This window comes from Gobio gobio, assembly GCF_949357685.1.
Source record: "Gobio gobio genome assembly, contig: scaffold_185, whole genome shotgun sequence".
Taxonomy (NCBI): Eukaryota; Metazoa; Chordata; class Actinopteri; order Cypriniformes; family Gobionidae; genus Gobio; species Gobio gobio.
The window spans coordinates 16,428-30,618 of NW_027645613.1; the positions used below are offsets into that span (position 1 = coordinate 16,428).

The following is a 14,191-nucleotide window of genomic DNA, read 5'->3' on the forward strand; positions in this document are numbered from 1 at the left end:
ATAATATAATCAAAAGAATCTTGCTAAACAGTCTCAAACTAATCCTAAGCTAAGAAAAGAAAGAAAAGAAAAAGTCTTCAGCGTCTGTGACGCCTTATACTTCCCTACACTACCTATCAAACACAAAAATACAGAGTGTGGCACAAACCCACTAACCTAGTGTGTCTAAACAATCAATGTTCCTGAGTGTGCCCATGTATGTCACGTGACATCTTACCTAGCCCCTTTTCTCCATCCAGATTGGCTTCGCTTTAAATGCCAAACCTCAAATCTCTCACATGAGAAGTTTTAAGGGTAACTTAAAGCACTCAACATGACAAAGAGCAAAATGGCAACACACAAACTAAGTTCAAACAGAGAGAACAGAAACCAATGTAACAACAGAATCAGAACAAAAGCAGTCTCTCGCTGTGCGACAGCACGTCCCTTAAGAAGCGCATTCCACAGGTGTTGCTCGTCGGAGGAGAACGCCTTCAAACTGACACAGCCAATCACGTCATCAGGAGTGATTGACAGGTCAGACAGCCAATCAGCACGCCACCTATTAGAGTGACAGTGAAAGAGACAGAGACAGAAAGGAACCTCACAGAAAACAGAAAAAAAAACTAAATACTCCAAACGTCCCTGTGGACGTAACACCCCCACATTTAAGAACAAACTCCACGTTTGTCCAAACAAAAAAAACAAAATAAAACAATGCATCAAAACCAACGCATGAACAAATCCCTAATGCATTCAGCAAAGGTTCAAACTCTAGAAAGAGCATCGGCAAGGACATTCTCGGAACCTTTCTTATGACGAATTTCCAGGAGGAAATTCTGCACGAACAGAGCCCAACGCATCAGACGTTGATTTGCATTATACATGCGGGACAAGAAAACAAGAGGGTGATGATCAGTAAACACAATAGTAGGCAAATTAGAAGAACCCAAATAAACCTCAAAGAACTGTAGAGCTAATAACAAAGCTAGGGTTTCCTTCTCGATAGTAGAATAATTTGCTTGGTGTTTATTGAACTTACGAGAGAAAAAGCAAACGGGATGGTCCACACCATCCTTTCCCTCCTGAATCAGGACTGCTCCAGCGCCCACTGCGCTCGCGTTAACCTCCAGTTTGAACGCACGCTCGAATTGTGGAGCCGCTAGAACTGGACTGGAACACATCAAAGCTTTCGCATTTTCAAATGCGACTTGACACTCTTCCGTCCATACGAAACTCTGTTTAGGGCTGAGGAGATTAGTAAGAGGAGTTACTACCGTAGCAAAGTTCTTACAAAAACTTCGGTAGTACCCAATCATACCCAAAAACCGTCTTAATTCTCTCCGTGTAGTAGGTACCGGGAACGTCGTAATAGCCGCCACTTTCTCTTCTACCGGCTTTACTTGTCCATATCCTACATGCTTTCCTAAATAGGTCACTGTAGCTTGACCGAACACACACTTAGCGAGGTTAAGTGTTAAAGAGGCACGTTCTAAACGTTTGAACACAGTACGCAACAGAGCCAAGTGCTCTTTCCACTCATTTGAAAAGATCACCAGGTCATCCAAATAAGCTCTACAATTTGGTACTCCAGCGAGAACTGTCTGAATTAACCTCTGGAACGTAGCAGGGGCGTTTCGTAACCCGAACGCCATGATATTATATTGTAGAAAGCAGTCCGGAGTTACGAACGCAGATATCTCAGATGCACGTGGGGTCAACGGCACTTGCCAGTATCCCTTAAGCATGTCTAGTTTGCTCACAAACCTAGCAGAACCAATACTGTCTACACAGTCTTCCATTCTAGGAAGGGGATAACAATCAGGCACCGTGACAGCATTTACCCTTCAGTAGTCTGTACAAAAACGGAAGGAACCATCAGGTTTCTTTACAAGAAGACACGGGGAACTCCACGGACTATAACTATGACGAGCTAAATCATTCTCTAACAAATAGTCAGTTTCTGTCTTCATAGCGGACCTCTTAATCTCGTTAACTCGATAAGCATGTTGCTTTATCGGCTTTGCATCTTGCACATCAATGTCGTGCGATAGCACGCTAGTCTGTGATGGAACATCCGAAAATAGAGCAGGGAATGAGGTGATAAGAGCCACCACATCATGCCTTTGCTCATCAGGTAAAGAAGATAGATGAGAACTCAAATTGGACAGAATAACAGAGTTATCCAACTTACTACATTGTTGAGGAGTATTTCTCAGTAATAATCCATCCTCATCCACGTTCGCATCACCCACTGCAACAGACAAAACCTCAGACGTTATCAATACAGGTGCATTGTCCGCAACTTGCTTAAGTTCACACTCAGACCGATCATGATATGCTTTAAGCATGTTAATGTGGCAGACTCGTGTCTTACGCCTTCTTTCAGGAGTGCCTATCACATAATCCGTATCGCTGAGTTTTCGAACTATGTGATATGGACCAGAAAATCGAGCAGATAATGCAGATCCTGGTATCGGCAATAATACCACCACCTTGTCATTAGGCTGAAAAGATCGTACAACTGCGTGTCTGTCATATCTATCCTTCATTTCTGTTTGCGCATCCTTCAAAAATTTCCGCGCAAGATCACATGCACCATGCAGCTTCGCTCGAAATTGATTAACGTAATCTAGAACATTCGTTCGTTTTCCTGTTGTACTCTCCATCATCTGATCTTTCAAAACTTTTAACGGTCCTCGAACAGAATGACCAAAAACCATCTCGGCCGGACTAAATCCGAGCGACTCTTGAACACTCTCACGTACAGCAAACAACACTAAAGGAATTCCTTCGTCCCAATCCTTACTTGTGTCCATACAGAATTTTCGAAGCATGGACTTTAAGGTCTGATGAAACCTTTCAATTGCTCCCTGGCTCTCCGGATGATATGCACTGGAAACTCGATGTTCTATGGACAAAGACTTAAGAGTTTGGGTAAACACTCGCGACAAAAAATTCGTACCTTGATCGGTTTGGACAACTTTTGGAAGTCCAAAAGTAGAAAAGAACTTGGTCAAAGTTTTCAAAATAACAGGAGCCGTAATTTTCCGTAACGGAACAGCTTCAGGGAATCTAGTTGCTCTACACATTATGGTACACAGATATTGGTTACCTGCTCTCGTTTTCGGTAATGGACCGACACAGTCAACCAGTACCTCTTCAAATGCTTCCCCTATAACTGGGATAGGATAAAGTGGAGCGGGTGAGATAACCTGATTTGGCTTACCTGCAATTTGGCAAGTATGACACGTACGACAGAATTTTGCAACATCTCGCTTCAATCCTGGCCAGAAGAAGTGTTGTAGAACACGATGGCAAGTTTTCGTTACCCCTAAATGTCCAGCAAAGAAATTTTCATGAGCCAAGCGCAACACATGCAAACGATATTTGCTTGGAACTACCACTTGATATACCACGTTCCAATCCAAATCCTGTTCAACCTTAGAACACCACTTCCGCATAAGTAACCCACCATCTAGGAAGTACGCCGTGTTTCTTTCCTTAGCAGCTTCAGAACTAATCACAGCGGCAAAACATTTACTCAACGAAGGATCATCATTCTGTGCAATGACAATCTGAGAGCGAGTAACGGGCAAACTCAACGACTCAAAACTTCCAAGCAAATTCTCCGAATTTTTCACATTAGCAACAGGTTCTAACTTTCTCTTAGTTTCAGACATTTTCCCATCATCTGCGAACATCGAACCTAACAATGAGTCAGCTAAGTCAAACTCGCCTTTATTCTTATCTGACTGAGCACGAGTAACTGCACAAGCAGCAAACACCTCAGGATGCAAACTACTGACATCTACAAGCGGACGAAGCACCGGGACATCAGTCACTTCTGGAGCTGGCAAGACTTTGCCTCCAGCTAAATCGTTTCCTAAGATAAGAGTAATTCCTTTTACCGGGAGTGATTGGCGAATTCCAACTCGTACAAAACCTGAAACCAGTGTACATTGTAAATGCACATTATGTAACGGAACAGGGACTATCTGCATTTCTATTCCACGAATCAAAACGTTTGAGCCGCAATATGATTCATCAGAGAATGGTAAAACATTAGAAATCATAATCGATTGCATAGCACCTGTGTCACGGAGAATACAAATTTCTTTCCGATCCTCTTCCCTTCCCGACAACGAAACAAACCCTGACATAACGAACGGTTTGTAATTTGGGTCAACAACATCAGTACAACACGATAGTTCAAAAGGTGATACGGTCTTTGCGAATGCGACGCTTTTCGTATTTTTAGCCTGCTGTTTACGCCCAAGCACCGGACAATCAGCAATCAGATGTCCGAGTTTATGACAGTAAAAGCAGTCCTTTTGCTCTCTCGATTGCGAAATCTCAGACTTTATCCGAGCACCATGAACTTGAGAATGACTAACAGTCCCACTCTTATCAGTGCGCGTCACCGAAAATACACCCTTATGAGTGAGCATGAACTCATCCGCTAGAACGGCAGCTTGTGACAACGAATAAACCTTCTGCTCATTCAGATAGACCACCACACGTTCGGGTAAGCAACCTTTAAATTCCTCAAGCAGAATTAATTCTCTTAAGGATTTAACGTCATCAGTCTTAGTGGCACTGCACCATTTATCAAAGAGAAGAGCTTTCTCTCGCGAAAATTCTACAAAAGTCTGAGAAGAATTCTTCTTATGCCCCCTAAATTTCTGTCGGTAAGCTTCTGGAACTAACTCGTAAGCACGTAAAATTGCCAGTTTTACTGCATCGTAATTCATACTCTCCTCTAATGAAAGAGTAGAGAAAACCTCCATCGCTTTTCCCACTAAACGACACTGCAATAACAAAGCCCAAAATTCTTTTGGCCAACGAAGAGACATAGCGATTCGCTCGAATGCACTGAAATAGGAATCTACCTCAGTTTCACGAAAATGTGGTACTAGTGTAATGTGTCTACTCACATCGAATGACTCAGTTGCTTCGGATGACACGGTCGCCGGGGCAACAGTGGGAGTAGTAGACACCACAGAGGGAGCACGGACAACAGGGGCAGCGGGACTAACTCGAGGGAGAACTGGTGGCGCAGCGGATCCTCCCACAATTCGCATCGCGTCAAGCTCCAGCTGTCGCATTTTCACCTGCTTCTCCGCCTCGATCTCGAGTTTGCGAATTTGTAACCGCAACTCCATCTCCGCCTGCCGAGTCTGAATCTTCTCCTGCGATTCAAGTTGCAAACGGGTCAAACGGACCTTAAGTCTCGTTTCCCCTTTTGAGCAAACAGACATAGGGGAGAATGGTTCAAATGGAGATAACCCTGCCCTAGCATCGGCCTCAACCTCCACCGTAGGCGGTAGTTCCTCAACATTCCCATTCCCACTCCTATCACACATAGTTCTATCTACCTCCACACTGTTCCCAACTGTACCTGTCTTTTCCGGCAAACTAAGCACATTCAACTCAACCAGACGATTACACACCATAGACTTAATTTCTACCTTAAGAGCCTGCTTATTTACTGAAATCTGAAAATGACTTGCTATCGCCACTAAGTCGTCTTTCCTACAAACATCCAATTCTTCTAACGAAGGACTTTCAAGGAACCTCTCTAAATTAAACGCAACCATAACGACGACGGCTTGCAACAGCACAAACAAATTCTCAAAAATGCGCACAGTGAATCAAAAAGGCTGGATCATGAACTGGTTCTTTGTATATGGAATCATTAACTCAAACTTCGAAATAATCCAATTTGAGATCCCGGACGAGCCCCCATATGTTACGACCCTCCTTTTGATGTTAACAATCTAGGGATTGAGAAGGGGAACATTTTTAACCAAGTTCTGAATACCACCAGTAATGACCACTGTGTGCGTGATGAGAAAAACGAGACCACACAAATAACGGCGATTAAACAATTATTTAATAATTATAGAAACCAATAATTAACCACCAATGAATAAACTCATAATGATAAAGAAAAACAGACAGACATCAAATAAGATCTGGGGAGAACAAAGGGAAAACTGGATTGTGCCAAAGAAATGAAAATAATATAATCAAAAGAATCTTGCTAAACAGTCTCAAACTAATCCTAAGCTAAGAAAAGAAAGAAAAGAAAAAGTCTTCAGCGTCTGTGACGCCTTATACTTCCCTACACTACCTATCAAACACAAAAATACAGAGTGTGGCACAAACCCACTAACCTAGTGTGTCTAAACAATCAATGTTCCTGAGTGTGCCCATGTATGTCACGTGACATCTTACCTAGCCCCTTTTCTCCATCCAGATTGGCTTCGCTTTAAATGCCAAACCTCAAATCTCTCACATGAGAAGTTTTAAGGGTAACTTAAAGCACTCAACATGACAAAGAGCAAAATGGCAACACACAAACTAAGTTCAAACAGAGAGAACAGAAACCAATGTAACAACAGAATCAGAACAAAAGCAGTCTCTCGCTGTGCGACAGCACGTCCCTTAAGAAGCGCATTCCACAGGTGTTGCTCGTCGGAGGAGAACGCCTTCAAACTGACACAGCCAATCACGTCATCAGGAGTGATTGACAGGTCAGACAGCCAATCAGCACGCCACCTATTAGAGTGACAGTGAAAGAGACAGAGACAGAAAGGAACCTCACAGAAAACAGAAAAAAAAACTAAATACTCCAAACGTCCCTGTGGACGTAACAGTACCCCTTATGATTTTACACATAAAACACTGATGTTACCCCTTATGATTTTACACATAAAACACTGATGTTACCCCTTATGATTTTACACATAAAACACTGATGGTACCCCTTATGATTTTACACATAAAACACTGATGTTACCCCTTATGGTTTTACTCATAAAACACTGATGGTACCCCTTATGATTTTACACATAAAACACTGATGTTACCCCTTATGATTTTACACATAAAACACTGATGGTACCCCTTATGGTTTTACACATAAAACACTGATGGTACCCCTTATGATTTTACACATAAAACACTGATGTTACCCCTTATGATTTTACACATAAAACACTGATGGTACCCCTTATGGTTTTACTCATAAAACACTGATGGTACCCCTTATGATTTTTCACATAAAACACTGATGGTACCCCTTATGATTTTACACATAAAACACTGATGGTACCCCTTATGATTTTACACATAAAACACTGATGGTACCCCTTATGGTTTTACTCATAAAACACTGATGGTACCCCTTATGATTTTACACATAAAACACTGATGTTACCCCTTATGATTTTACACATAAAACACTGATGGTACCCCTTATGGTTTTACTCATAAAACACTGATGGTACCCCTTATGATTTTTCACATAAAACACTGATGGTACCCCTTATGATTTTACACATAAAACACTGATGGTACCCCTTATGGTTTTACTCATAAAACACTGATGGTACCCCTTATGATTTTACACATAAAACACTGATGGTACCCCTTATGATTTTACTCATAAAACACTGATGGTACCCCTTATGGTTTTACTCATAAAACACTGATGGTACCCCTTATGATTTTACACATAAAACACTGATGGTACCCCTTATGGTTTTACTCATAAAACACTGATGGTACCCCTTATGATTTTACACATAAAACACTGATGGTACCCCTTATGATTTTACTCATAAAACACTGATGGTACCCCTTATGGTTTTACTCATAAAACACTGATGGTACCCCTTATGATTTTTCACATAAAACACTGATGGTACCCCTTATGATTTTACACATAAAACACTGATGGTACCCCTTATGATTTTACACATAAAATGCTGATGGTACCCCTTATGATTTTACACATAAAATGCTGATGGTACCACTTATGATTTTACACATAAAACACTGATGGTACCCCTTATGGTTTTACACATAAAACACTGATGGTACCCCTTATGATTTTTCACATAAAACACTGATGGTACCCCTTATGATTTTACTCATAAAACACTGATGGTACCCCTTATGGTTTTACTCATAAAACACTGATGGTACCCCTTATGATTTTACTCATAAAACACTGATGGTACCCCTTATGGTTTTACTCATAAAACACTGATGGTACCCCTTATGATTTTTCACATAAAACACTGATGGTACCCCTTATGATTTTACACATAAAACACTGATGGTACCCCTTATGATTTTACACATAAAACACTGATGGTACCCCTTATGATTTTACACATAAAATGCTGATGGTACCACTTATGATTTTACACATAAAACACTGATGGTACCCCTTATGATTTTTCACATAAAACACTGATGGTACCCCTTATGGTTTTACACATAAAACACTGATGGTACCCCTTATGATTTTTCACATAAAACACTGATGGTACCCCTTATGGTTTTACACATAAAACACTGATGGTACCCCTTATGGTTTTACACATAAAACACTGATGGTACCCCTTATGGTTTTACACATAAAACACTGATGGTACCCCTTATGATTTTACACATAAAACACTGATGGTACCCCTTATGGTTTTACACATAAAACACTGATGGTACCCCTTATGATTTTACACATAAAACACTGATGGTACCCCTTATGGTTTTACACATAAAACACTGATGGTACCCCTTATGGTTTTACACATAAAACACTGATGGTACCCCTTATGGTTTTACACATAAAACACTGATGGTACCCCTTATGGTTTTACTCATAAAACGCTGATGGTACCCCTTATGATTTTACACTTAAAACACTGATGGTACCCCTTATGATTTTACACATAAAACACTGATGGTACCCCTTATGATTTTACACATAAAACACTGATGGTACCCCTTATGATTTTACACATAAAACACTGATGGTACCCCTTATGGTTTTACACATAAAACACTGATGGTACCCCTTATGATTTTACACATAAAACACTGATGGTACCCCTTATGGTTTTACACATAAAACACTGATGGTACCCCTTATGATTTTACACATAAAACACTGATGGTACCCCTTATGATTTTACACATAAAACACTGATGGTACCCCTTATGATTTTTCACATAAAACACTGATGGTACCCCTTATGATTTTACACATAAAACACTGATGGTACCCCTTATGATTTTACACATAAAACACTGATGGTACCCCTTATGGTTTTACTCATAAAACACTGATGGTACCCCTTATGATTTTACACATAAAACACTGATGGTACCCCTTATGATTTTACACATAAAACACTGATGGTACCCCTTATGATTTTTCACATAAAACACTGATGGTACCCCTTATGATTTTTCACATAAAACACTGATGGTACCCCTTATGATTTTACTCATAAAACACTGATGGTACCCCTTATGATTTTACATATAAAACACTGATGGTACCCCTTATGATTTTACACATAAAACACTGATGGTACCCCTTATGATTTTACACATAAAACACTGATGGTACCCCTTATGCTTTTACACATAAACACTGATGGTACCCCTTATGATTTTTCACATAAAACACTGATGGTACCCCTTATGATTTTTCACATAAAACACTGATGGTACCCCTTATGATTTTACTCATAAAACACTGATGGTACCCCTTATGATTTTTCACATAAAACACTGATGGTACCCCTTATGATTTTTCACATAAAACACTGATGGTACCCCTTATGGTTTTACTCATAAAACACTGATGGTACCCCTTATGATTTTTCACATAAAACACTGATGGTACCCCTTATGGTTTTACACATAAAACACTGATGGTACCCCTTATGATTTTACTCATAAAACACTGATGGTACCCCTTATGGTTTTACTCATAAAACACTGATGGTACCCCTTATGATTTTTCACATAAAACACTGATGGTACCCCTTATGATTTTACACATAAAACACTGATGGTACCCCTTATGATTTTACACATAAAACACTGATGGTACCCCTTATGGTTTTACTCATAAAACACTGATGGTACCCCTTATGATTTTTCACATAAAACACTGATGGTACCCCTTATGATTTTACACATAAAACACTGATGGTACCCCTTATGGTTTTACTCATAAAACACTGATGGTACCCCTTATGGTTTTACACATAAAACACTGATGGTACCCCTTATGATTTTACACATAAAACACTGATGGTACCCCTTATGATTTTACACATAAAACACTGATGGTACCCCTTATGGTTTTACTCATAAAACACTGATGGTACCCCTTATGGTTTTACACATAAAACACTGATGGTACCCCTTATGATTTTACACATAAAACACTGATGGTACCCCTTATGGTTTTACACATAAAACACTGATGGTACCCCTTATGGTTTTACACATAAAACACTGATGGTACCCCTTATGATTTTACACATAAAACACTGATGGTACCCCTTATGATTTTACACATAAAACACTGATGGTACCCCTTATGGTTTTACACATAAAACACTGATGGTACCCCTTATGGTTTTACACATAAAACACTGATGGTACCCCTTATGGTTTTACACATAAAACACTGATGGTACCCCTTATGGTTTTACACAAAAAACACTGATGGTACCCCTTATGATTTTACTCATAAAACACTGATGGTACCCCTTATGATTTTACACATAAAACACTGATGGTACCCCTTATGATTTTACACATAAAACACTGATGGTACCCCTTATGATTTTACACATAAAACACTGATGGTACCCCTTATGGTTTTACACATAAAACACTGATGGTACCCCTTATGATTTTACACATAAAACACTGATGGTACCCCTTATGATTTTACACATAAAACACTGATGGTACCCCTTATGGTTTTACACATAAAACACTGATGGTACCCCTTATGGTTTTACACATAAAACACTGATGGTACCCCTTATGGTTTTACACATAAAACACTGATGGTACCCCTTATGGTTTTACACAAAAAACACTGATGGTACCCCTTATGATTTTACTCATAAAACACTGATGGTACCCCTTATGATTTTACACATAAAACACTGATGGTACCCCTTATGATTTTACACATAAAACACTGATGGTACCCCTTATGCTTTTACACATAAAACACTGATGGTACCCCTTATGATTTTACACATAAAACACTGATGGTACCCCTTATGATTTTACACATAAAACACTGATGGTACCCCTTATGATTTTACACATAAAACACTGATGGTACCCCTTATGGTTTTACACATAAAACACTGATGGTACCCCTTATGCTTTTACACATAAAACACTGATGGTACCCCTTATGCTTTTACACATAAAACACTGATGGTACCCCTTATGATTTTACACATAAAACACTGATGGTACCCCTTTATGATTTTACACATAAAACACTGATGGTACCCCTTATGCTTTTACACATAAAACACTGATGGTACCCCTTATGATTTTACACATAAAATACTGATGGTACCCCTTATGATTTTACACATAAAACACTGATGGTACCCCTTATGATTTTACACATAAAACACTGATGGTACCCCTTATGATTTTACACATAAAACACTGATGGTACCCCTTATGATTTTACACATAAAACACTGATGGTACCCCTTATGATTTTACTCATAAAACACTGATGGTACCCCTTATGATTTTACACATAAAACACTGATGGTACCCCTTATGGTTTTACACATAAAACACTGATGGTACCCCTTATGATTTTACACATAAAACACTGATGGTACCCCTTATGGTTTTACACATAATGGTTTTACACATAAAACACTGATGGTACCCCTTATGATTTTACACATAAAACACTGATGGTACCCCTTATGATTTTACACATAAAACACTGATGGTACCCCTTATGGTTTTACACATAAAACACTGATGGTACCACTTATGATTTTACACATAAAACACTGATGGTACCACTTATGATTTTACACATAAAACACTGATGGTACCCCTTATGATTTTACACATAAAACACTGATGGCCCCCCTTATGATTTTACACAGAAAACACTGATGGTACCCCTTATGATTTTACACATAAAACATTGATGTTACCCCTTATGATTTTACACAGAAAACACTGATGGTACCCCTTATGATTTTACACATAAAACGCTGATGTTACCCCTTATGATTTTACACATAAAACACTGATGGCCCCCCTTATGATTTTACACATAAAACACTGATGGTACCCCTTATGATTTTACTCATAAAACACTGATGGTACCCCTTATGATTTTACACATAAAACACTGATGGTACCCCTTATGGTTTTACACATAAAACACTGATGGTACCCCTTATGATTTTACACATAAAACACTGATGGTACCCCTTATGATTTTACACATAAAATGCTGATGGTACCACTTATGATTTTACACATAAAACACTGATGGTACCCCTTATGATTTTACACATAAAACACTGATGGTACCCCTTATGATTTTACACATAAAACACTGATGGTACCCCTTATGATTTTACACATAAAACGCTGATGGTACCCCTTATGATTTTACACATAAAACGCTGATGGTACCCCTTATGATTTTACACATAAAACACTGATGGTACCCCTTATTATTTTACACATAAAACACTGATGGTACCCCTTATGATTTTACACATAAAACACTGATGGTACCCCTTATGATTTTACACATAAAACACTGATGGTACCACTTATGATTTTACACATAAAACACTGATGGTACCCCTTATGATTTTACACATAAAACGCTGATGGTACCCCTTATGATTTTACACATAAAACACTGATGGTACCCCTTATGATTTTACACATAAAACGCTGATGGTACCCCTTATGATTTTACACATAAAACACTGATGGTACCCCTTATGATTTTACACATAAAACGCTGATGGTACCCCTTATGATTTTACACATAAAACGCTGATGGTACCCCTTATGATTTTACACATAAAACGCTGATGGTACCCCTTATGATTTTACACATAAAACGCTGATGGTACCCCTTATGATTTTACACATAAAACGCTGATGGTACCACTTATGATTTTACTCATAAAACACTGATGGTACCCCTTATGATTTTACACATAAAACACTGATGGTACCCCTTATGATTTTACACATAAAACACTGATGGTACCCCTTATGATTTTACACATAAAACGCTGATGGTACCCCTTATGGTTTTACACATAAAACACTGATGGTACCCCTTATGATTTTACACATAAAACACTGATGGTACCCCTTATGATTTTACACATAAAACACTGATGGTACCCCTTATGGTTTTACACATAAAACACTGATGGTACCCCTTATGGTTTTACACATAAAACACTGATGGTACCCCTTATGGTTTTACACATAAAACACTGATGGTACCCCTTATGGTTTTACACAAAAAACACTGATGGTACCCCTTATGATTTTACTCATAAAACACTGATGGTACCCCTTATGATTTTACACATAAAACACTGATGGTACCCCTTATGATTTTACACATAAAACACTGATGGTACCCCTTATGATTTTACACATAAAACACTGATGGTACCCCTTATGGTTTTACACATAAAACACTGATGGTACCCCTTATGATTTTACACATAAAACACTGATGGTACCCCTTATGATTTTACACATAAAACACTGATGGTACCCCTTATGGTTTTACACATAAAACACTGATGGTACCCCTTATGGTTTTACACATAAAACACTGATGGTACCCCTTATGGTTTTACACATAAAACACTGATGGTACCCCTTATGGTTTTACACAAAAAACACTGATGGTACCCCTTATGATTTTACTCATAAAACACTGATGGTACCCCTTATGATTTTACACATAAAACACTGATGGTACCCCTTATGATTTTACACATAAAACACTGATGGTACCCCTTATGCTTTTACACATAAAACACTGATGGTACCCCTTATGATTTTACACATAAAACACTGATGGTACCCCTTATGATTTTACACATAAAACACTGATGGTACCCCTTATGATTTTACACATAAAACACTGATGGTACCCCTTATGGTTTTACACATAAAACACTGATGGTACCCCTTATGATTTTACTCATAAAACACTGATGGTACCCCTTATGATTTTACACATAAAACACTGATGGTACCCCTTATGCTTTTACACATAAAACACTGATGGTACCCCTTATGCTTTTACACATAAAACACTGATGGTACCCCTTAT

General features: G+C 38.8%; 1 protein-coding gene across 1 annotated transcript; it reads right to left on the bottom strand.

Moving 5' to 3' along the window:
- Positions 1-1,826: 1,826 nt before the first annotated feature.
- Positions 1,827-5,927, bottom strand: LOC307122468 (uncharacterized protein; the record flags this gene model as incomplete). Its single annotated transcript, XM_079846450.1, has 2 exons — positions 5,333-5,927; positions 1,827-5,285 (listed from the first exon to the last, which is right to left on the bottom strand). Exon 2 carries the CDS (start codon positions 5,238-5,240, stop codon positions 1,827-1,829), a length of 3,414 nt encoding a protein of 1,137 aa, XP_079702576.1. The 5' UTR covers positions 5,241-5,285; positions 5,333-5,927.
- Positions 5,928-14,191: the final 8,264 nt, after the last annotated feature.